Source organism: Sinohyriopsis cumingii, chromosome 2 (genome assembly GCF_028554795.1).
Source record: "Sinohyriopsis cumingii isolate HCF-2022 chromosome 2, ASM2855479v2, whole genome shotgun sequence".
NCBI classification, from domain to species: Eukaryota; Metazoa; Mollusca; class Bivalvia; order Unionida; family Unionidae; genus Sinohyriopsis; species Sinohyriopsis cumingii.
Window position 1 is genome coordinate 72,426,297 of NC_142962.1, and position 25,988 is coordinate 72,452,284.

General features: G+C 35.9%; 1 protein-coding gene across 1 annotated transcript in view; it reads right to left on the minus strand.

Moving 5' to 3' along the window:
• Positions 1-1,892: 1,892 nt before the first annotated feature.
• Positions 1,893-25,988, minus strand: part of LOC149805153 (endoribonuclease Dicer-L-like) — a 69,049-nt gene continuing 44,953 nt past the window's right edge. Inside the window, exons 12-17 of the mRNA XM_089947892.1 lie at positions 22,160-25,455; positions 16,556-16,770; positions 15,578-15,851; positions 10,037-10,190; positions 8,048-8,123; positions 1,893-2,300 (exon numbers count right to left, since the gene is read on the minus strand). Coding sequence (XP_089804018.1) covers positions 2,138-2,300; positions 8,048-8,123; positions 10,037-10,190; positions 15,578-15,851; positions 16,556-16,770; positions 22,160-25,455 — 4,178 coding nt within the window. The 3' untranslated portion in view covers positions 1,893-2,137. The remainder of the gene's footprint in view (positions 2,301-8,047; positions 8,124-10,036; positions 10,191-15,577; positions 15,852-16,555; positions 16,771-22,159; positions 25,456-25,988) is intronic.

Genomic DNA, 25,988 nt, shown 5'->3' on the forward strand with positions numbered 1-25,988 from the left:
TAAATTACTGCAGATATGCATACAGAGAAATAGAGGGCATAATTCAAATAAGAAAATAAAAACACACACATACATACACAAATATATATATATATATATATTACTACCAATTTATTTCAATATTATTGGGCCCAAGATAATACTGCTGACCTAAGCAGATGTCAAGATAAGCTGGTGGAGTGGACTGAACAAAAAATCAAATTTTGCATATAAGTGAAATTCATGTGTAAGGGGTGACCTGTTGTCAATGAGCAGGAATAACACTCTGTGAAAATTTTGTGAAAATGAAGGCAAGAATAGTTTGAAATGCACCTGTATATTGACAAGTTATGATTGTGTTACTTTTGTTTAATACAATCCATAATACATTAAATACTGTACATGTATATGAAAAATCCATGAATTCAAGTATAGGTCGCAGGTTAGAAAATGTATGTATTGCTCAGATCCCATTATATAAATACATATATATAAAAAATGGTAAACCTCATTTGATATATATCACATTGTCAACAAACACATGTCACTAACAATTCACTATGATATTCATTGTCGCCAGTAGTAGGTAGCTGTATAGTTCTTTACATGCTACTTGTACTTAAAATTGGTCTAGATTTTGGTCTGCCTGAGACAACAAACATAATCATGTTGCTGAGGTTAACAAAGGGATGAGGCTTTTCATATGGAATTGAATACCTGTCAACAAGTGAACATTTTGCACAAACATCTTTGTCAGATGCCTCACTTTCATCTTCCTTAATGGACAGATATTTTGTTTCAAGACATTGTAAATTTAATTTGCTTTTTATGCTGCCATTGTTAGCCATTGGAAGCATAAATTTACTTTTTTCTGCAGAATAGGAAACTTCTATGTTCCAATCACCAATCACTTTTGGAAAATGCAACAATTAATCAGATTCCATTGCTTTTATTCAAGTTTGATTTTGAAGGGTGCATTGTTTAAACTGAAGTTTGCAGCCAGCATGCTTTGATGAAGGGTGCATTTGTTTTTAAAATCACAGCAGCAACATGAAATAACTGTAAAACAAAGTGTGGTTAGGAACTGACAGCTTATTGACATAATTGATTAGAAAACAAAAGATTTGTTCAATTTGGGACCTATGGCTTCTTTCAACATATATACTTCTCTTTTATTTCTATGCTGACATAAGCATGATAACAATAGACCATGGCTTGGGGCTTTGCATCTTTGTCAGCTTGTCAATATAAGTGATGTCAATATAAGTGATATCAATATAAGTGGGTAGGACTGTATTTACATACAGTATGTTATTCTTTTCTCCAATTTTGGTTCAGACAGGTCTGTAGTCATTTTGATTTTTCATGTGTGTGTGTGTGAATATGTGTTGCAAATATACATTTTTTTAATTGTAATATAAGGCATCCACAACCACAACATATAGCTATAAGAACTAAGAGAAACTTCAAATGGCTGAAGGATAAGGGTTGTACTGTAATAAATTTTGAAGACAAAGTCAAGCCTACCATATGTGTTTTGTATAAAAAATGAACACAATTTTTGTACTGTACTGTGACCTTTGTAGTGTGACACATTATGTCACAATATTACTGGTTGTACACAGGTCTAACTAATGCCATTCTATACATTTTGATGTAAAAAAAACATTTTCTCATTAAAGCTTTTTTCAAATCTGTTCTATGTTTTGTCAAAACTTCAACACTATTTGCAATAAGTTACCTGTCTTCAGAAACAGATTTTAAGTGATCCAGAGGTGCTTTGTGTGTGGACAGATTGTCTTCCACTGATACAAACAGAATCTTGATAAAGATTTTGTTCTGTAATATTGTGGCCTCTTTCAATCATTAAGATTTTTGTGACATCAAATATCTGATATATTGTTCCTCTATACTTTTTCCCCCTTGTCCTCCAATCATGACCTTACTCAAATTCTTCTTTTACTGTATACATTTTTGGAGAATTTAAATTCCTGATAACAGATGTGACTCTTGCTTCATACATGACATTGTTTTCTGGCTCAGTAATGTGTTTTGGCGAATTCAACCCTTCATGAATGATATAATGATAATCCCTCCAAGATGTCTTTTCCACTCAAATTATCCTTTGCACATTTCTCTCTTGTGTGTACACTTGTACTCATATAAGACCTTGTTCCTTCAATGTCTTTATACAGCGGAGGGCCTTCTTGGCGGCAGCACTCTTTGCAATCCTATAATTCCGGCCAATTCCTGTGAACACACCTTTGCCTACCACATTGACTGCAACTCTCATCTTTCCATCTAATGTCCTCTCAGGCTTCCTGCACATAAAGTTAAAATCAATTTAAATGATTTCATTAACTTTATAGATGTTTTATAGTAATAATAATAATAATAATAATAACTATCATATATACTCACTTATAAGTTGAGTCCAAACTGAAAACTGCACAGACCCTGATCTGCCATCAAATAACGGGTCTATACAGTTTGTTAGGAGTAATCAGTAGAACAAACACAAACCTTGATTTGCCTGTACATTATGTGCCGGCAAATGGGGATCTATGTTATTTGCAGTTGGATTCAAATTATAAGCAAGTATATATGGTAACAATAATAATAATAATAATAATAATAATAATATTGAGTATTACAAATAGCACATGATATGCCCCTTGCATGATTTTCTGTACAAATGACCTGGACCATTTAATTTGGATCTTAACTATTGTATAAGATATAGACATGGGTGATGTTTTATCAAAATAAGTGTCGTTGTTAGAAAAAAGTTTCAACCTGGATGATGAAACAAGCTACTGACTTATTTCTTGTAATGACTTGATATATTCTTTGGAAAAGTTTCATGAAAATCCCAACAACTGTTACAAAAATAATGGACTGGACAAACAATGCTAATTTATAGACAGAAGGATGCACATATAATGCCATAACATAATAAGCATCATTTAAGAAGTGTGAATAATAATAATAATAATAATAATAATAATAATAGTAATAATAATAATAGTAGTAGTAGTAATAATAATAATAATAACAATAATAATAATAATAATAATAATAATAATAATCATAATAATAATAATAGTAATAATAATAATAACAACAATAATCTTCATCATTATAATGATGATGATTTTTAAATCAGGAAGAAGCTCTCAAGGTCTGGAACATATGACAACTCTCTGATTGCTGAATGAAGGTACCATTTTTGACTATAAAACCTGACTGTGTTAAGAGGATCACCAAACCATTTGATCTGAAATGAAGATAGTTCAGGTCAACAATGGAAAGGGCATGTAACTCACTCACCCTGCATGCTGAAGCCAAGGCTATCAGGAAATATGTTTTTGGTGTGGGATAATGACTTGAATTCATTTGAGCCGAGTCAGGTCAAAACTTAGGACAGATTCCATTTTGGAAACAGGGTGAGGGATTTTGGTAAATTCTGATCAAATTGGCTAAAAGGTGTGATAGTTGTTTATCATGATGCCAGAATGTGTCAGATATCATGGAGTAGTAGTAATTGGGGATAGCTGTTTCTCCTCTTAAAGTCAGAGAAAAAAGTCAGCCAGTTGAGGGATTGATGGACTGAAAGCCTTAATAAGCCTTCAGAGCATAGGGTATAATTGCTTGCAAGATTCACTTCACAAATGAAGGTTTAAAATCTTTCCCTCACATGGCTGTCCAGACAACAGCCAAATGTAAAGAAGATGATCTGGGCAGGAGTGGCATACCTGCAACCACAACTAAGAAAATTTGGGCTGCCCTGCAGGGCAGACATATCACTAGATCAAGTAGATCAGTGACCTAAAACTTGTCCCATTTAAGAGGATTTGTCAGAATAATCTTGCAGTTCTGACTCTGCAACTTCTAGATTATTTTTATACCAACACCATGGTAATTTAAGCAAAGGTCCACAAGCCCTACCAACTGAATGACATTGTTTCCACAGCCCAAGCTTGTGGGACTAGAACTGGAGAGACAAGGGTGTGTAACTTGTGATTCCATCTTGTCACAAAATGAATAATCATCATATACCCCCAACATTGTGCAAAACCAAAGAAAGACTAATTGATGGAGAGACCATTCTATATAATGACCTTAACCTTCCTGGATAGAATGTCTGCCAGGAATGTACCTGATATGTATGTTGAGATGGAGTTGGTTGCACCAGTGTAGAAACTGTTAAATCAAAACACACAGATCAGATAATTTGGTGCCCTTGTTTGAGGAGTGCGTCACAATTACTGAGTTGTCCAACATAATTAAGATTGTCTTCCCTGAGAGCTGATCCTTCCATGAAGGTTGGCATGGACAGGTGGATCCCCTGACTCCCGCATGCTGCTGACCATAGTGAAGTCCAGCAACAGGTGGGCACCCAAGTGGCATGTACTGACACTGGTACACACTGTTATTTCTCCTTGGGTATTCCCCCAAGGAATCCCTATTGTGAGCCAACTTGGGATATGCCACTGAGTCCAGAAATGAGCATACCTGCACCTGATCATCACTTTTAGAACAAGTGATCTTGAAAATGGTGCCATTGGGCCAGCAAGGTCATCTGCAAGGGGTGCGTAAAAAGACGGCCAAGTGGGATCAAGTTACCACTGCATTGAATAATAGGAGGAGTTGCAAAAATTCTCTTGCTAAAATCCAAATAATGAATGAAAATTAAACTTTACCGGTTCACTAAAAAATCTGGATGACTGATAATTGACAGATCATTTCTGCTGCCCTTGAGGAAAAGAGAACTTGCCATATATTTCTGGAGAAGGATGTCCAAGTATGCTGCCATCACAGAGGATGAAGTCAACAGGAACAGGGTGATGGCACAATCCATGATTATGGTAATGTCCCAGGGGATGACTTTTAACAGAAAGGGTAGGACTGATACTGCTAAAATGTGTTGTGGTAAGCAAAAACAAGAAACTTCCATGATGTGGGATGCATAGGGTTGTGAAAATATGTATCAATCAAATCAAGACTGACAGCATACTCATCCCTTCTGATGCAGAAACATATGGGTCTTTTTGTCTCCATCTTAAATTTCAGTAGCATAAAGTATTGGCTGGATAAGAACCTGCAATAAAACCCCAGAGTTTTTTGTTGTTGTTGTTGTTATAGGGTTTAACACCATTTTTCAGCATATGATAGGCTATACATGGCGGCTAGTATTAATGGTGGAGGAAGAACCTGGGAAAACCCCGGAAAGAACCACTGACCCACGAGGAGCAAGCTTTCTCACATATCCACATTGGCCGAGCCTGAGACTCGAACCTACGCAGACAGAGGTGAGTTGGCAGTGATCCGTGATGGAGAGCGCTTCAGACCACTCGGCCACTCTGGGCCCCAAACCACAGAGTTTTGAGTAAAGTATTGGCTGAGACTACTTAGATTGAGCTGCAACATGTTGTTAGCCTTCTGAATAAGAAAAAGCCTGGAACAGACAACAGATATTGTGGTTTGTGCAGATTCTCCACCACCTGTTTGTCAATGAGCTATTGTATCCTCAGTTGTAGAAAAAAGTCCTTTTCTTGATCTGATGGTATGTTTGTTCCAAGTAAATATGGTGATCCAGTGAGACTGTAATTGCTGAAGTCGGGTGCCCACCAGTAGGCTATCTACTGGTGGTGGGTTGGCAGATCAACATCTATAAGTAAAGGGTTTGAAGTCGGAGAAGCATGGTTTCTTGCCTGCCCAGTTACCTGAACTGAACATTTGACTGAAAAGATTCTTCATCCCTGGTCCACCTTTAAATCATATCCTGTGGCATAGATGACACAATGCCATCAATTCTGTAAGTCACTGTCACTCTCCTGTGGATAAGCCATGAACATACTGTAAGGTATGACTGCCAGACAAATGATCTGGCTGGTTTGCCAGGAGTATGGTCAGCACAGTTACCAGCCATCACTGGTACCAGCTGTACCAAAGGCACATTGTTGAGACATATGGATCTGCCACTAAGATCACCCATAGTTTTATGGAGACATAGAAGTAATCATTGCTGTCTGGCTGGATCTATCAATACAGTCCCTAAACTTGGCTGCCTGGACAGCCAGGATGCCTCTAGATGGCTAAATTGTATTGAAAGATGAATCCCATGGATCTAGCACAATAAAAACGCACCAAGACTTACAGGCCTGAAGGCCATACTCAAACGTGTGGGTGCTTACAACCATTGGGCTGCCCAGCATTGAGGGAATGTTCCCCCAGTAAATCAGGAAAACCTGTAGATGCAAGAAATGGAAACAAGCATAAGATCTGATATGAATATAATAATTGTGTTGTCATCTCCTGAACCAGACAATGCATCTATTCAAAGGCTGTAGACTGCAAAAGCTCAAGATTTTGTTCCACAATTTCTGCTGATATATCTGTACCCGATGGTTGTATATATTGCACTTTATGTGGGTGGGAGCCACCAACAATATCCCCTACAAGTCTCACAAGAGATGCTGACTTTGGATATATGCTTAAGATATCAATGATATCTTTGTGAGATTTGCTTCTGTTGTCTTTCCCTCTAGCTACTTTCTGTAATACTGCAATCCAGACTTCTTCCAACCACACAGTGCACACTGTGTAGGGAAGAAATGAAGTACAATTAGGTATATACTAAAGAAGACTTAAGAGTATCTTCCCTTGCCTTAAATTTCTTGCATTTAATGCACTTGGTTGACATGTTTAACTGAACTGACACAAGAGGAAAAATAAGCACAAATTAGCAATTCACCATGTTAAGAAGTCACTAATTCAAATGCCCATTATGAACAGAGTAATCAAATATAGGCAGTGTCATGCTAAACTGAATAACAACAAGTGTTCAGCGATAGCATGATGTATATTTAGTCTAAATAAATGAAGTGGAATGATCATTACACAAAACAAGCCAAAATTCCTTAGTGGATGGCTATTTAGACTATGAATTATCCAGAGATATCAAGAACAAAGTTGACAGTATGGAAGTGAAACTAAAAACTAGTAAAACCTGTAGGTGGCATGAGAAGGCAATAGGCAAGAGTTATTGCTCTTTGTCTACATTAAATAGACAGAAAAGATAAATTATCATAGTAGGGCTGGATTCTGGAGGTAGCAGGTTTATGTTCCCTAAAGTTATTGGGGAATGTATTTGAAGAAGTGTGTGTGTGTGATTTGGATTTTTAATGTAGCTTTAACAATTTTTCAGTCATATCGCTATGATGTCTGCAGTGTGGCAGTTTATAGTGATATCTAGTGCTGAAGCATCATGGCGCAGACATGTAGCATGATGTCCTACCCAGTCACATTATCCTGACACAAAGCCGACCAGTCCTAACACTAACCTCTTAATGTTGGGTGCCTAATGAGGCAGCTGTTAGTACCATTTTTGGAAGTCTTTGGTATGACCTGGTCGGGGTTCAAACCCACAACCTCTCGCTTCCAAGGTGGATGCTCTAACCACTAGGCCACTGGAGCGGTTTATTTGAAGAATTAGTTCTGTCTAAACTCTGAATTTGTTCCTGTTCAGCATATTATGATTCACCCTATATCAACATACAACTATTTGCTTTTCTCTTTTCTAACTAGAAGATAGTGATTGAAATAAAAATGTCAAGATGGACATACAAATAAATATAGACTACTGACACTCTTATCTCATTAACAAGAGCATAAAAACCAGAATTGGGATTTCAGGACAGTAAAGTCTGTCTCAAGAAAAATTCCATTCATTATTGAAGTTACAAGCTCTCTGACACTGAAAAACTGTCAAATACATTAGAAATACAATAAAACTTACATAAACCAGTCCTGTAACCTGACTTTTATAGATGGGCCACATATGGTAATTCCAATCAGGCTATTCTAGAACTAAGTAAACCTCTAAATAATAGATATCTCAATAAAATGGCTCAAATTTTAAGTCCAATCAGTGTCTGTTTTACAGATGTTCTGGTCCAATCAGTGTCTGTTTTACACAAGTTTTGGTCCAATCAAATTACACGAATTTTGTTGTATATTTTATTAGATTTGTTCTATGGTATTTTAATACAAGGGGTCTACTCACTGAAACTTGGCTGTTTCTGGTTCCATCTCCAGTAATTCTCGAACAGGAGACTTGGGGATACTCTTCAGGTATTTGTCTGCACATAAAAAGATTGTATCCATAATAGGCAAATTGATAGATATAATAACATTGTACAATTCTTCTGTATTTTGAAATTTCAATTCAATCTTGCTGTGTCAGACTTAATTGTCCTTTTCAATTCTTGGTCAGAATTAATTTAAGAAGCTTACTTCATAAAAAAGCTCAAAACTGTAATGTAGCAAGTGATTAACACTTAAGAGTTTTGAAATATTAATTTATATAAACACATGTTCCAGAAAATGTGCTGTACTAACTTATGATAGAACTGAAGCCAGGTGTATTTTTAACTTTGAAGTTTTTAATTACATTCTGAGACAGCGTGTAGAATAAATTTATGTGATGCCCATAAAGCTGTATGTGCAAGTTATGCTGAAAGGATGTACCCCCACTAAAACTACAGTGGAACCCCGCTACAACGCGATGATCGGGGTCCATAAAATCGGATCGCGTTAAAAGCGGGGTCGCGTTAATGCAGGGTTTTACAATATTTAACTTTTTTTCCGAGAACATATACGTGTATACATGTGCAATGATCAAAAGTCGGCTTATCATCAGATGAATATTAACTGGAATGCATTAATTAAGATATATTCAAAATAATCGATGGCTAATATATTTATAGGTTATTACTGTGCATTAAAAACATTTACTAATTTTTATTTGTTTGAACGATAATACAGATTGACCGATAATACCAGACTATCGCTATATCATGAAAAGTGTATCAACACCGTATGCTACCGTGCCGTCGTGGCATGAATTTCATCCATAATGGATGTAATTTCATTGAAAATCGTACAGATTTAAAATATTCAATAATTTTGTAATAGTCTGAATTCGTCGTGTAAAATATAGGATGAACAAAATATTGAAACCATTTACTTGCCGTCTGATATCGTACGGTCATTGCATGCAGCTATTCCCGGGTCTACATACGGTGTCTGTATTGGATATTATTTACTTTCAACTGTTTGTTGTTTGATCACACCGCCAAGCACAGCACACATGTTGGCGGCTTTCGTCCTTTGATGTTTATTAAATTGTGCGACTCTTGTATCAACCACAGCTTTGTCTGCTGCTTGGCTGTGATTGCAGTTAAATAAGAAGCCCATGTCGGCTATTGTTTGAGCAACGACTGTATACAGATTTCATGGAAGACAATCACAAAGACGATTTACTGGCTTTACTCATGGATCCGTAATAAGTAACACTTCCGATAATGTTTACTTCGGCTTAACAATTCAAAAACCTAATGAAACCAGTTTTCTCTTCTAGAGTAGAATATGGAGCTTCACCACAACCTGTTCAAATTGATAAATTTCAGAAGCCAAGCGTTGTACACACTATTTCTCGTACGTTATATATATCGTATTATTTTAGAATTCATACACGATCACTTCTCCAAAATCACTTAAAGAACCTGGATAAATTGTTAAGTTCCGATCGTTTATTATTAAAAGTCATACGCGAATTCTTCCACCAAATTATAATAAACGTTTTACACACTATTTCTCGTACGTTAAACAAATATTTTCACAGTCCGATAAAAATACACGTAAATGAATTTAAATTTCAGGAACCATGCCACGATCATATTATTTTAAAAGTCACAACTAATCTCATGCCCAAAATGAAGTTAATTTCTTGTTTTGCTTTTTTTACTTTTCTCCAAATTTTTTTTTTCATGTGTGAATGAATATACGAAATTTTGGGAGCCATGCTACGACCGCGTTATATCCGAATTCGCGTTATGGCGGGGCGCGTTATAGCGGGGTTCCACTGTAGTAGGTTTTGGACTGTGATATTGCACTTGAAGTATCACTCCAAATGCTAACAATATGCACACTTGAATGCACAGAAAACTTTTCACTTGATCTTGCCATTATATAAAAGGTTCATAATCTTTACCTATCTGCTGTTTCATGATCCTGTAGTAGACTCTCCAGACAGCATCCAGTGACATGCCACTGTCAAGGTAGATGGCTCCAGCCAGAGACTCAAAGATGTCTCCCAAAGCCTTGGGCACTTCTAGCTCCACCCTCTCCTGGGCTTGATCCTCAGTCTTTTATAATGTACAGAATCAAAGTATGAGTTGCATATTTCATGCTGGAACATGCATTTAATTCTTAGTATGTACCATATAAATTGGCTTTGAAGTTGAATCCAACCGCAATATGCACAGATCCAGATATGCCATCACATAATGCACCAGCATATTTGGGTCTATGCTATTTGTCAATGACTTGACTTGTACGACATCACATAATGCACCAGCATATTTGGGTCTATGCTATTTGTCAATGACTTGACTTGTACGACATCACATAATGCACCAGCATATTTGGGTCTATGCTATTTGTCAATGACTTGACTTGTATGACATCACATAATGCACCAGCATATTTGGGTCTATGCTATTTGTCAATGACTTGACTTGTATGACAGTGTATATGGTACTTAACCAAACTGAAAGTAGTTGCTACAGACCTTCAAAAAGTAGAATTCACTCATTTTTACGTGGAAAAGATATCTGGATTTTGATTATAAAACATGCACATTATACTTGCTTATAATTCACGTTCAACTGCAAACTGCAGAGACATTGATCAATCTTTGCATAATACACCAGCAGACCTGTGTCAACCCAGTTTGTTAGGTATATATGATAAGCAGATGACATGAAATTCAACAGAAAATACCATCATATTTGGTTCCATGTTTTGTACTCATTTCAAGTACAAGGAATGGCACTCTGCTAATACCTCTACTGAATTTCTAGATGGAAATAATAACAGGCAATTTGTTCCCGAGTTTTACAGTTTCTGCTATAAGCTTTCTTCCAAAATTTAAAATTTCTTAACTAAAGAAAACTAACTAAATCCTGGTTTTCTTTAGATATATCAACTCATTTCTAAGCAAATGTAATATATTTTTAAATAACTGGAATATACATATAATTCACACTATAATCTCACCTATACAAACACAAATTAAACAACCGTCAAGATCAACCACTTACACACAACATCAGATGGATCCAACACACCCAACAACACTAAGCTAATTGGTTTTTGTGTATGATCTATCTTTTAAAACACTGTCTATAAAGTTTCACCATCAATACTTTTCTGATGACAACAGTGTTGATATAGTGGCTTAAGAATGGCAAATTTGAACTTAGATCCCCATTGGTTTGTATGTTTCCTTGCTGCTCCTAGCTCAATGCAATTGAGTTAGCACTGTCAATATTTGATATGTTCAGAGACCATCCAAGTGTGAAGATGCTAACCAAATTGAAAAATAATGGAACCACACCTCTGTTTCATCTGGCCTCATGTACAAACCAACTTCATCCACCAGACTTTACAAACAAAAGACACAGAAGAATTAAATTCAAACTCCACAATTGGTATGCTAAACAGGTTTTGGAGACCATCAAGGAAAAGGAAGATATCAATGGCAAAGATCAGTGTACTGTATTCCTGGATTTTAAAACCTATCCAATCAAGCCAGCTGAGGCTGAACAGATATCGTGACTCATGAAAAAAATCTGTGAAAGACTGGATCTAATTATCTGTGGTTTTGAGAAAAAAGGACTTGATTAATTCAACAATTTCAAGATTATTCACCTGAAAAACATGTGTGCACCAGTAGACTTGATTGACAAGATGCTGATTCAGTGCTTTTGTCCAAAATTTAGTGAAGTGTGAGCTTTAATGTTCAGATATAGTCATTGTATATACATAGTGTTTCATTAATAATTGTGCTTCAAGCAATGTTCTAGTATTTTAGTCACACGGTTCACTGGGATTAATCATGCATGGATAAAATGATGCACTTTCAGGAGGATTTAAAATTTAAATTTGAATAAAGGATCAATTTAATAAGTATTAAATGTAATTTTCATATAAGATAATCACTTATTGTTCTTTCTTTCATTTTCAGTTTGAATTCCTAATGCTTTTTCTCATTCCTCTCTTTTCTTACTTATGTCATAACATATCAATTTAAGGCAGTGTGTGGAAATGACAGCTGCTGCATACCGTATCAATATGTGCACATTAAAATAATATAAAATTCCTTATAATTCTTTTTTTGAAGGTTTAAAATAAAACAAACACATATAAAAGCTATCAGACTACAGAAATATCTATAATTTATCAAACAACTTTGTTGGTCGCCAGGAATGAAATACAGTAAGCAAATTTTTGTGGGGAAGGGGGCTTCTTCATTATACACCACTCCCTCGATAACTCGCGCCCGGATAACTCGCGATCCCACTTATAACGCGGTGTCCATCTTGGCTCCCAATTTTTTCCAGAGAAAATGTATTTAAAATATCTTTAAAATATGCTGAACATGAAAAAATTACGATAAGAATTGATAAATTAAACCTTGATACATTGCTCGTTTTATCATCGAAAATGGTGATTAATGCCCATAAAAATATAACCCATATTTTGAAATTTGCAAGTTCTAAAGAAGAATTAATTTCAGAGGTCTCGAAAACGCTTAATTACGTGTATTTGGATGCCAATTTTTGATCTGGGACGCAGAAAGTCACTGAGGCGGGAGTCCTCCGTACGCATGTAATAGGTGCACGGGAAAATTCAAAGATTTGCCGGTCCTGTTTCAGCCACCGGCTTTGTGGGAAAATGTGTTGATCAGTTAACTGTGCTGATATTTACAATGACAGAATTCAGTGACTGAAAGACTCTTTGATATACTGTTGCCATTTTATAAGAGTACATCAAAAAAAAAAAAGAACATGATGCAACAGCTAGGCAGCTAGTTCAAAGGCTTTGACTAGCGGCCGAGTGAGAAAATGTACTGATATTTAGTGATTGAATTCAGAGGCAGAAAGACCCAGTTTTAAAATCCTAGCGAGACTTCTGTTTAAAAATATCATATATTATGTAAGTTTTTATGATAAATAGTTGTCAGTATACTGTAAATAAACAGTCTGGTGAAATAGCGATCAATGAAAACTTCTGGTAAATGCTAACAGGTGGCAACAGAGAATGAAATAAACACCAATTAAACGTCTTCCTGTGTGAAAGTCACGTTCTAATCCTTTAATTCCGTTTCAGTGTAAACATTATAATCACAACATATTCTGTTCATTGAAAACATGAAAAGAGTCAATCGACCGTCACATCGAAACCCGTGAGTACTTCTGTGAGAACCTAATTACATGTACATGCCGGCTTTGTTTTGATCAACATCTTGGGGAAGTGTTTGTTGCATTTAAAAAAAATCGATTACAAGAGATCTTGGGTGCTGGATTAAGGGTCTTGGAGCTGCCTTTGACGTAAAGCAAAACAGTAACAGAGACAATGTTGATGATAGTGACTTCGAATGTTTCAGTGAAACTGATGTCATTAATGCCGAGGCTGTTTGGGAGAAATTCGTACAGACTCATGGTCATGAGATAGGCGTTTTTCTTGATGATATGGAGGAGTGGATTTGTGCTGACAATGATTGCCCCACAGCCGAATACATGTCAGATGAAACTATAATTATTTCTATAGCGAACAAATTTGCAGCAGAAGACGATTCTAACTGGAGTAACACAAGTGTTGAAAGTGATGCAGACGCAGATGTTGCACCCCCCACCCCTCTGCACAGGAAGCAATCAAATATTTTGATATTGACATAAGGTGGCTGGAGACACAAAATGTTGACTACGTAAAGCTCGTGAGGGATTTTGCTCGGCGGCAGAGAAACCAAGGAGTAACACACACACACACAAAATAACTGATTTTTTCAAAAAGTGAATTGATATTTGTCAAGCGTGGTACAAACGGCAAGTATTAACTTCTTCTAATTTACGTTGTTTTAAATTTGTAGACCAATTAAATATGTTAGTACTGATTAACCCTTGTTTTTTTTGTTTTCCATTTTACTTCTATCACATTCAAATCTACTTATCTATCTATCGTTCGATCGACACTGTATCTTGAAAAGAGTCGATCTTTTGTACATAAAAAAACCATCTAATTTGGATCAAACAATAAAACTAGAATGTATCCAATTCAACACAAAAATTAGTGACGTAGTACACAATGTGTGAAGTGGTACACATGTTAAGCGAACGGAAACCACATGGAATAATGTTTTCGATGATCGCCTCAATATACTGTAATTTATCCTGAAATTAATGTTGTCCTATGAGGAAATAATAAAGTACACCGTTATGAAGAGATATTTATTAACAGTTAATCTCAGAACGATTATAAAGTGAGAATTCAACAGTATAATCTGCCTACCCCCCCCCCCCACTTATTTCTCCGTTATGTCGTCAATCACTTTATTGGTTTTGGGCTTATTTTATAGGTCCCTCAATAACTCACGCCTCACTTATAGTGCGGTCGATGTTTCTGGATCCCGATGTGCGCGAGTTATCGAGGGAGTGGTGTATGTGGTTAATTTTTCATTGGGTATTTAAATTTGTGGTTCAGTGCAACAATGTAATCCAAAAAACTGGTACCAAACAAAAAAGAGGAAACTACAGTATCTCAAATATACGGAATGAACAATATTATTAAACTTTCTTGTAAGACATAAACCATTTCTTACAAGACATCTTTTCCATTCTTTGATACAACCCACATTTTCACTGTAGTTATAGTGTAGTTAATGTGTAATGCCTGGGATAAATGAAGTTTTTGCCTCCTGATAAATTACTAATGTTTTCTGGATGAGTTAATTCTATGGTCAGTGTACATGTTCCTATTTTACATTGTTATATTTATGTTACAGTTATTAAATCCACACACACCAAGCTGAAAGTGCCACTGTCAGTGATTTTGTCATATTTTCCAAAGCCAGATTAAAATTCAAGATAAGACCATTTCTTCTTGTAACAGCTGAATGCTGAAACCATCTTTGATATTGTTGAGCGACAAGGTTTTCATGTTAGTGGCAGCCATATTGGAAGTTAAGATAGGCACCATTTTCATTTAAGACAAATTATACATCACTTAGTCGATGTTTTGTGAAAACCCAAGGTCAATATGACCATCCATTAAGAAGTAGTAGTAATTACAGATTTTCAAGATGACATCTGGCGTGGCCATACTGGATGTCTGAGCAGCATCATTTTCAATTAGGACCAGCTAGACCTTGTGACAACAAGATTATCAAGATGGCACCTGTGCTGGCCATACTGGATATCTGACCCTCACCATTTTCATTTACGACCATCTGGACAATGTACAAAGTCTAATGTCAATAACCTTCCCTTCTTAAGATGCAGTAATAAAAAATGTTCAAGCTGGCTGATGTGGTAACCATACTGGATGTCAGATGGGCTTTATTCATTTAGGACCAACTAGATATCAAGACATTTTGTCAAAATTCAAATTTTGAAACAAATTCAGTGACTTTTCAAGGAAACCTAATTCAAGGATTTTCTGAGGTTGTATGAACCATGAACACTTAAGTTACCTCCTCTTCCCCTTCCTCTTCCTCTTCAATGTCAATCTCATCCTCCTTTTCCTTCTGCCTTGCCACAAACTTGTCAATGACATGGAACAATGATGGAGAGATTGCCCTGAAGTACTTATGCAAATCCCACTTGACAGCTAATGCTGCAAAGATATTGTTGTTGACTAGTGCTGACCGCAGATCAGTCAGAACTCCTGGTGAGTATTTACAAGAGTCTTCATACAAGTGACGTGTGATGACATAATCCAAGATGGCATCTCCCAGGAACTCTAGTCTGTAAAATACATATCACAATGATGTTTTTTTTGTATAAAAACTGGAGGTATGGGTACTCATGATAGAAATGTGAATATCATGAGTTATGTGGACCTTTTATAAATAAAGTCAGTTAAGGAATTTTTTAATCTCAATACATAAACATCATTTGAACTGCACTGGATTTAAGTATTGAATATACTTGCTTATAAGTCAAGTTCAACTACAAAATGCACACACCCATGTTATAATGCACTAACAGATCAGGGTCTATGCAGTCTGTTAGTAATAATCAGTTGAAGAAACACAGACCCTGATCTGCTAGCACATCATGCAAAAATCAAAGACAAATAATATGTTGATATGAGCATCTACAGAAGATGAAAATAATGTCATATTTCATAGCAATCCATACATTTCAACCAGCTGAAAATAAAAAGGACAATGACTCAAAAAAATCTTCAGATGAACAATCTAACATGTATAAAGTGTCAAGCAATCCATCTGAAACTGCAATACTAGTTTTGCTAACAACATTTTGCAATGGAATGAAAGTTGGGAAGATGGGCACAAGAAAGCCCACATACTCTAGCCTCACCTTAATCAGAAACATTCTTTCTTGAAAAAATGATTTGCCCCACATTGCAAGCACTTCATCATCTTGATGGACTCAATCGAAAGGCATACAAAACCCACAATGATAGAAAAGAATGTGTACTATACCTCTGATAGCAGTCTGTGATAGTGTTGTAATGATATGAGGCATGAGTAAATGCCTGAAGGAGGTAAGACTTGTCCTTAAAGATGTATCCAATCCTCTCCTCAAGAGCACTGTAACCATCCAGGAGATGCATCAGCTTGCTCTCTGCATCAGGGACATCGGTCAGAAGGGGGGATGGGGGGCTCGGCAGCGTGTCGAAACCAAGCTCATTAGGTCCCTGGTAATTATACAGTTACCTATACAAATGCTGTTGTTGTTACCTCATACTTCATACTTAGCAAAGAGATCTTTTGATACCCAACCTCCTCCCACATATGTAAGCCCATCTGTCTGTAGCTTGTTCCTCTATAACTCTACAGACTTGGTGCATAGTCAGCACACATGAAAACCATCTGCATAAGGGGTATAATTTAGTGGTCCTTTTCCTTGAGTCTCTTGGAGGGGGTCGAAGGTTAAATATACACAACTTGCAAGTATAGGGTCATTTTTGACATTATTTATCCCTAAACTTTATGCATGCAGTGATCTTGGGAAAACATAAATATATTATTAGATTTGGGTACTGACTCCATCTCATGCTTGATGGTCCAACACATTTAACCCTCAGCCTTATCAATCAACCAAAATTCCCCAGTACCCAATGACAGATGGATCAAATGAAACAATTCTGCTTATGCACCCTGCTTAAGAACACATGTAACAAAAACCATTAGTACTGTCTGTACTTGTATACAAGTCGAGTCCAACTGCAAACAACAGAGACCCTTATCTGCTATTGCCTAATGCACCAGCAGATCAGGGTCTATGCTGTTTGTTCTACTGACTACTCCTAACAAACAGCACAGACCCATATCTGCTGGTGCATTAAGCAATGGCAGATCTGGGTCTGTGCAGTCTGCAGTTGAACTTGACTTAAAAGCAAGTATTGATGATGGTTGTAGTAGCAGGAGGAGGAGGAGAAGGAGGTGGAGGAGGACAAGGAGGAGGAGTAAATATGTGTAAATGTGTAGATGGGGAAGGGGCTGTTGTTGTTTTTCCTAACTTGCTGCTAAACTATCAGGAACAAAGTCACCAGTCTGAATATACCATCTCTTTACTACATTTAACACAACAAAGTAACTATCAATTTTTAAAGTATGAAACTGCAGATGTATTACAAAGATGCTGTGTGGGGTTTCTTTCATTGCTACATCAATGAGCTTCTGTATCCAGGAAAAACAGTAGTCCCTCACTATAAAACACCTCAGTGTATTGTATACCCCCACATAACAAACATTGCAGTGCTAAAAAAATCCAACAGCCTAAGCCCAGGGCACCTTTAATTTCAGATCATGCCCAACCTGTATTCTAAGTCAGGTGCCTGCTGGTCTTGTTCAAAAATAATATTTTCAAAAAATAATCTGCTTGAGAAAATGTCTATTGTGCTGGCAAAATTCAAAAATTTATTTTCAAGATGTTGAAGCACTAGTAAATTATTAATATTGATCCCCTGTATGCCTCATACCCCTTTATAAGGATATTCTACTTATCATACTTCTATCGAAAGCTGTAAACTGTACAGAAAGTGAAACATGTGACCAATGAATGGGAAACAGGTTGCCTGGGTTACTTATAATTAGTGCTCAACATACATGTGATTCAAAGATACTATCTGGATATTAGATGCAGAACAGAAACTAGCCAGAATCATTGCAACTAGTGTAGTGATATGTGGTCATGTAACGGGATCAAAACTAGCATGTATACACAACAAGCTGTTAATTGATTATTTTACTGTTTTAATCTGGAAAGATTTGGCCTTATGTTTTTAAGGTATTATAAGTAATAAAGGGATCAAATGCGGTTGTGTTAGCTTTAGTATCTTTGATTAAAAATTGGCCATCCTTTGGCAGAATCGACATAAAAGTGAAAGACCAACTAAAACTGATTTCGCCAAAATCTCTCGAGTACGTATTTTGATTTTTTAATGGCCCTGTTTAATTGCTATTGCATTCTTCAAGTTCAATATGTTTTCAAATGAAAGTTTAATGAATAATAATTGAGCTGACCCTTGGTCAAGCTTACACTAGTGTAATGCAACACTGGTTTAACACATTAGGTAGCAATAATGAATAACATCAAAAATATTTGTAAACAGAAACTGTATAAATTAACACACTTCCAATGCTAAGAAACATAAACATTGTTGATCCATGGAGTAAGGAGGTCACTGATAGAGCAATTAGACAATGGCTGACCTCAGAACTTGGAGGAAAACATTGCTTTACATTAAATTTTTTGAGATCCAAATAACACAGAAGTGAATTTAATATGATTTTATCTTTTCATATTTGAAGTATGGCAATTGCAATGTTGTGTGACAAATAATATTAAGGGGGGGTGCAATTTTGAGCATATGGAAACAGGAGTCGGGGCTTATGGTGTTTGAGTCAGAGCTTGTGAATTTTTTAAAGTCACCAGCTCTGGGCCTGTGCCTAAAAAAGAAATCTTTGAGCACCACTGTAATGGATCCATATACTTCCATATAACAAACATATTATAATGGATCCATATACACCCGTATCACAAACATATTGTAATGGATCCATATACCCTATATAACATATTGTAATGGATCCATATACCCTATATAACAAACATATTGTAATGGATCCATATACCCCCATATAACAAACATATTGTAATGGGTCCATATACCCCCATATAACAAACATATTGTAATGGATCCATATACCTCCATATAACAAACATATTGTAATGGATCCATATACCTCCATATAACAAACATTGTATAATGGGTCCATATACCCCCATATAACAAACATATTGTAATGGATCCATATACCCCCATATAACAAACATATTGTAATGGATCCATATACCCTATATAACATATTGTAATGGATCCATATACCCTATATAACATATTGTAATGGATCCATATACCCCCATATAACAAACATATTGTAATGGATCCATATACCCTATATAACATATTGTAATGGATCCATATACCCTATATAACATATTGTAATGGGTCCATATACCCCCATATAACAAACATATTGTAATGGATCCATATACCCCCATATAACAAACATATTGTAATGGATCCATATACCCCCATATAACAAACATTGTATAATGGGTCCATATACCCCCATATAACAAACATATTGTAATGGATCCATATACCTCCATATAACAAACATATTGTAATGGATCCATATACCTCCATATAACAAACATATTGTAATGGATCCATATACCCTATATAACATATTGTAATGGATCCATATACCCCCATATAACAAACATATTGTAATGGATCCATATACCCTATATAACATATTGTAATGGATCCATATACCCCATATAACAAACATATTGTAATGGATCCATATACCTCCATATAACAAACATATTGTAATGGATCCATATACCTCCATATAACAAACATATTGTAATGGATCCATATACCTCCATATAACAAACATATTGTAATGGATCCATATACCCCCATATAACAAACATATTGTAATGGATCCATATACCCCCATATAACAAACATATTGTAATGGATCCATATACCTCCATATAACAAACATATTGTAATAGATCCATATACCCCCATATAACAAACATTGTATAATGGGTCCATATACCCCCATATAACAAACATATTGTAATGGATCCATATACCCCCATATAACAAACATATTGTAATGGATCCATATACCCTATATAACATATTGTAATGGATCCATATACCCCATATAACAAACATATTGTAATGGATCCATATACCTCCATATAACAAACATATTGTAATGGATCCATATACCTCCATATAACAAACATATTGTAATGGATCCATATACCTCCATATAACAAACATATTGTAATGGATCCATATACCCCCATATAACAAACATATTGTAATGGGTCCATATACCCTATATAACATATTGTAATGGATCCATATACCCTATATAACATATTGTAATGGATCCATATACCCCCATATAACAAACATATTGTAATGGATCCATATACCCCCATATAACAAACATATTGTATAATGGATCCATATACCTCCATATAACAAACATATTGTAATGGGTCCATATACCCCCATATAACAAACATATTGTATAATGGATCCATATACCCCCATATAACAAACATATTGTATAATGGATCCATATACCTCCATATAACAAACATATTGTAATGGATCCATATACCCCCATATAACAAACATATTGTAATGGATCCATATACCCCCATATAACAAACATATTGTGTAATGGGTCCATATACCCCCATATAACAAACATATTGTAATGGGTCCATATACCTCCATATAACAAACATTGTATAATGGGTCCATATACCCCCATATAACAAACATATTGTGTAATGGGTCCATATACCCCCATATAACAAACATATTGTAATGGGTCCATATACCTCCATATAACAAACATTGTATAATGGGTCCATATACCCCCATATAACAAACATATTGTAATGGGTCCATATACCCCCATATAACAAACATATTGTAATGGATCCATATACCCCCATATAACAAACATATTGTATAATGGATCCATATACCTCCATATAACAAACATATTGTAATGGGTCCATATACCCCCATATAACAAACATATTGTATAATGGATCCATATACCCCCATATAACAAACATATTGTATAATGGATCCATATACCTCCATATAACAAACATATTGTAATGGGTCCATATACCCCCATATAACAAACATATTGTATAATGGATCCATATACCTCCATATAACAAACATTGTATAATGGGTCCATATACCCCCATATAACAAACATATTGTAATGGGTCCATATACCCCCATATAACAAACATATTGTAATGGATCCATATACCCCCATATAACAAACATATTGTATAATGGATCCATATACCTCCATATAACAAACATATTGTAATGGATCCATATACCCCCATATAACAAACATTGTATAATGGGTCCATATACCCCCATATAACAAACATATTGTAATGGGTCCATATACCCCCATATAACAAACATATTGTAATGGATTCAACTGAATTATTTAAATTTACTCATATCACTGCTAAATAACTTGTTTCACTTGAATTTAGTTGCTGGTTGCTGAGAAAAAAATCTATCATATATACTCATTTATAAATCAAGTCCAATTGTAAATATCATTAACCCATAATGCATAATGCACTGGCAGATAAGTGTCAATGTTGTTTATTTTACTGATTACTCCTAACAAACTATGTACCCAGTTTCTGCTGGCACATCATGTGATGGCAGATCTGTGTGTGAAGTTTACAGCTTGCCTTGACTTGTAAGCAAGTACATATGGTATTATAGTTTTACTCATTGTACATCACATATATTGTTTTTTGTGGTTTTCATGTGATTACTTATAACACAGCTTTGCTGATAATAAAATGGCAAAATATCATGTGGATTTATCACTTTTATAACTCCCATGAAGTATGCTACAGGATAAAAGATGACTTTATTTTGTGATGTACAGGCACATTCATAATTAAATAAAAGTCTATACCTGTGGATTTTCATTTAAATTTTCCCTACGCGGCAGGACTCTCAGACCCAGCCACGACATGAACTGCAGAGCTGCCATTTTTCCACAGGATGTAAGGTAACAGCCAGTCAGTGACTCCATACAATCTGCAATACTCTTGTCTGGTATACTATGATGGACCTGTAAGCTGTATGGGTGTAACTCCTGTGTTGCTTCAGTATATTCCTCACTTTCTACCTCTTCATCCATCTGCATTAGGCTTATCTCCTCCATTTCTTTATTAAACTTCGTAAATTCTGTATTGACTTGGCTGCCATTACTGCTGCATTTTGTTTTCATAGCTTCTTTTTCTTTCGCACTTTGACAATCTATTTCTGGACTTGAACTATGTGCCACTGTAATAGACCCAGATGACGTCTGTGGCACAACCAGGACTTTAGGAACTGGTCCCTTTCTTTTATCTTCATTTATTATAAATCCAGGTGGAAGCCAATTCTCATGAGGTTCGAACTTTGATGAAATAATGCACTCACCCAACCCTTTTCTTTTGCCAAGCCTATATAGGTTGTAATTGCTAACCTGCTTGCTCCTCAGATAGCTCAGCTTCCCCTCATGAATTCCTGGATAGGTACAATATAAGTACACTGTAATAGCGTACTTTAAAAATGAATCCCCTATAGTCTCAAGGCGCTCAAGGCTAAAGAAGTCATTAGCATTGGACATTGTGAGAGCCTGTAGGATTAGGCATGGGCTGGGTCCAATAAATGTACTGAGCTCTATGTCCTTATCAAGGGAGATTAGTATGCCTGGCTCTCTAACACTGTCATCTACTTTTGAATCCATTCCCTTATTTTCACCGACTGTAGTAAAATATCCAACATCTTTGAACACATCAACCTCTGAGAAGGCACTTTGGTCTGATTTTTGAAAAATGATCCCTACATCAGAATTTGTAGTGACCTCAATATCACTTTCTTGCAGATGGGGTGAACTGATCTTGACATCTGAATCAAAAGTGACCATGACATCACCGTCTTTTATGACCTCTAAATCATCAATGTTTTGTCCAGGTTTTAACACCAGCTTTGCCTCATGAATATTCACATAATCATAAGGACTTTGTTTATTGTTACTTTTGATCACATCATTTTCTAAATTATGTTCTGATTTCAAATCTTTTCTGTTATCATGAGCACTGCTAACATAATCAACATGTTCATTAATTGGGGATCTTCCTTGTGAACAAAACATATTCACACATCCATTTTTGCCTGAGATTTTATTACTTATACTATCAATGACTTTATCATTCATATTCTCCATCATCCCCTTCAGATCATCAGAATGATGCCTTTTCCTCTCATACATATCAAAATCGGCTTTGATAAACACAGATTCTGCATCAGAAGCATATCTCTCTTTTTCTTTATCACTGGAATCATTTATTACTAATGTACTTTCTTTATCACTTGACTCACTGATTAAAACCATACTTTCTTTATCAAGTTCATTCATTTTCTGAGGATCACAGCAGTTCTGTACTGTATCTGATAGCTGGTGATGGGACTGATTAGCACAAACGGGTATTTCACTATCTTGAGCATTATCTTGGATGCAATTCCTGACTGTCGCTTCAGTTTTTTCTTTTTTCTCAGTGTCACCACTGAAATTCCCATCTTCTGCAACAGCCATGAGAGAGTGCTGATTGTTTTGGTCAGAAGCACTGATGAAGTTCCTCATTTCAGTATCATGTCTAATGATAGTAATTTCCACATCCATCTCTTTTTCAGCTAGCAGATTTTCATCTTTTGCAAATGTATCTTTTTGCAACGAGCTAGATAATCCTGTATAATCTATTTGAAAACTGGGATGTATATCTTTGACAACTGACAAGTGAGATTCAATGGAGCTGTTAGGAATTAATGTTACAGATGTGTCTAAATCTGAAGAATCATGTGTCTTAAGATAATGAAATACATCATTAGGAAATGCTGAATTTTTCTTCACATGGTTTGATTCACACGTTGATTTATGCCATGATTTTTCTTCAAGAACTGAATGATTTACTTTATTTGGTCTACAGGTGGTGGAAACAGAGGTGATACTTTCTTCAAAATGTGTCCTTGTCTCTCTCAGATGTTGACCTTGAGGTAAGCACGGCTCAGCAGAACAGTTCCCATGATCCTCTGTTATACTATATTCATTCTTCCTGGTTTGATCGTCTTTAGAGCCAGTTGTTGTATCATGGTTTCTAGATGAGTCCACATCAACCAAATCTGTAATTTTTGTTGCAGTTAAAGTCTTGTCCATTCTTGTGGCAGTGATAACATTTGTATCTTTACCTGCAGTGGTACAAGTGCAAATTATATCTTCATTTTTGGTGGCAACATTGTTATTTGCAACTTCTCCACTGCTATCTGGAATTTCAATTTTGTTGTCAAGAGATGTACTCGCATCATGAATTCTAATGGCAGTGGCTCCATTTGTTTCTTCATGTTTCGTGGGAATGGAAGCAATTGCATCTTTATAACCAGCAACAGCAGTGTTTATACCTTCATTTTTGGTAGTACTGGTGAAACTTTTATTTCCTTTCTTTTCTTCGTCTTCATCCTCACCAGATGTCAACCCCTGGTCTTCCACTTCCTCTCCACTTTTCTTCAAATTTTCTGGATTGGTATCAAATCCAAAATTCAATTTTGGAAAACAGAACCATTCTGGTAGCTCTACTATACCTATTTTGGTTTCTTTGGCTACATTTACACGGATTTCCTCTGCAATGAGAAGATAATTCATTCTGTACAAAACAGCAGGTAAACAGACAGCCTTTCTCCACAAAGAGGCTGGGAACACATGGATATCACAAAGCTCTGGGACAAGGATTTGTTTTTGCTGTAAATTTTCTCTCCGAGACTTCTTAGTCTCGGCACTGCTGGTTGGTAGAGCAACACCTTTCTGATTCATGTATCTGGGTATAAGAAGATTAAGTCGTGCTGATGTGTGATCCACATCAAGTAGTGACTGTTCACGATTGGTTATTTCAAGACCATATTTGGAAGTGTAGTACTCATAGAAAGTTTTGTATAATTCTGGGGAAGGAAAAGGACTGTTGGGGTTAAGATCCTTTCGAATTTCTGCCACATAAAAATGCTGTGGCTGGTCTATGTTGCGATATGATGGCATTACAACTGCATCCTCAAAATCTTCCTCATTGAAAACAAATGGTACAGTCAAGTTTTTTCCTCTTGGAGCTTTTCTAATGAAAGGGGATTCCTCCACTTTGTGAACAAAGTTCCAGTCGATTTTTAGTAATGAAGGATCTGAAATACAGAGAAAGAGACAAACCTGACACATAAGCAACAAGAAACAAAAAGCAAGTTATTTTGACTTTTCCAACTAAAGATAAACCATTCACTTGCTATTTGTAAAGCACTCTCTAAACCAAAACAAAATATCATTGCATCTAATTCTGATGACTACTATCAACCATTACTGTAAACAGTGGCTTGTACAAAACCAGTAGAATCAAGAACACCTAAAACAAGAATTCCACAGAATGACATAGTTTGCCTGCCTGCCCTGTGAAGGCTAAAAATCCAAATTAATTCTTGTGAAGCATGGAAAGCAGCCACCATGACTTATTTCTCATTAGATGATGTGAGTACTGCTCTAAAGACTTTTGTGTATACAAGTGTCATGACTGCACACTGCTAATTAAGTGTCATGTCTGCACACTGCTAATTAAGTGTCATGACTGCACACTGCTAATTAAGTGTCATGTCTGCACACTGCTAATTAAGTGTCATGAATGCACACTGCTAATTAAGTGTCATGACTGTACACTGCTAATTAA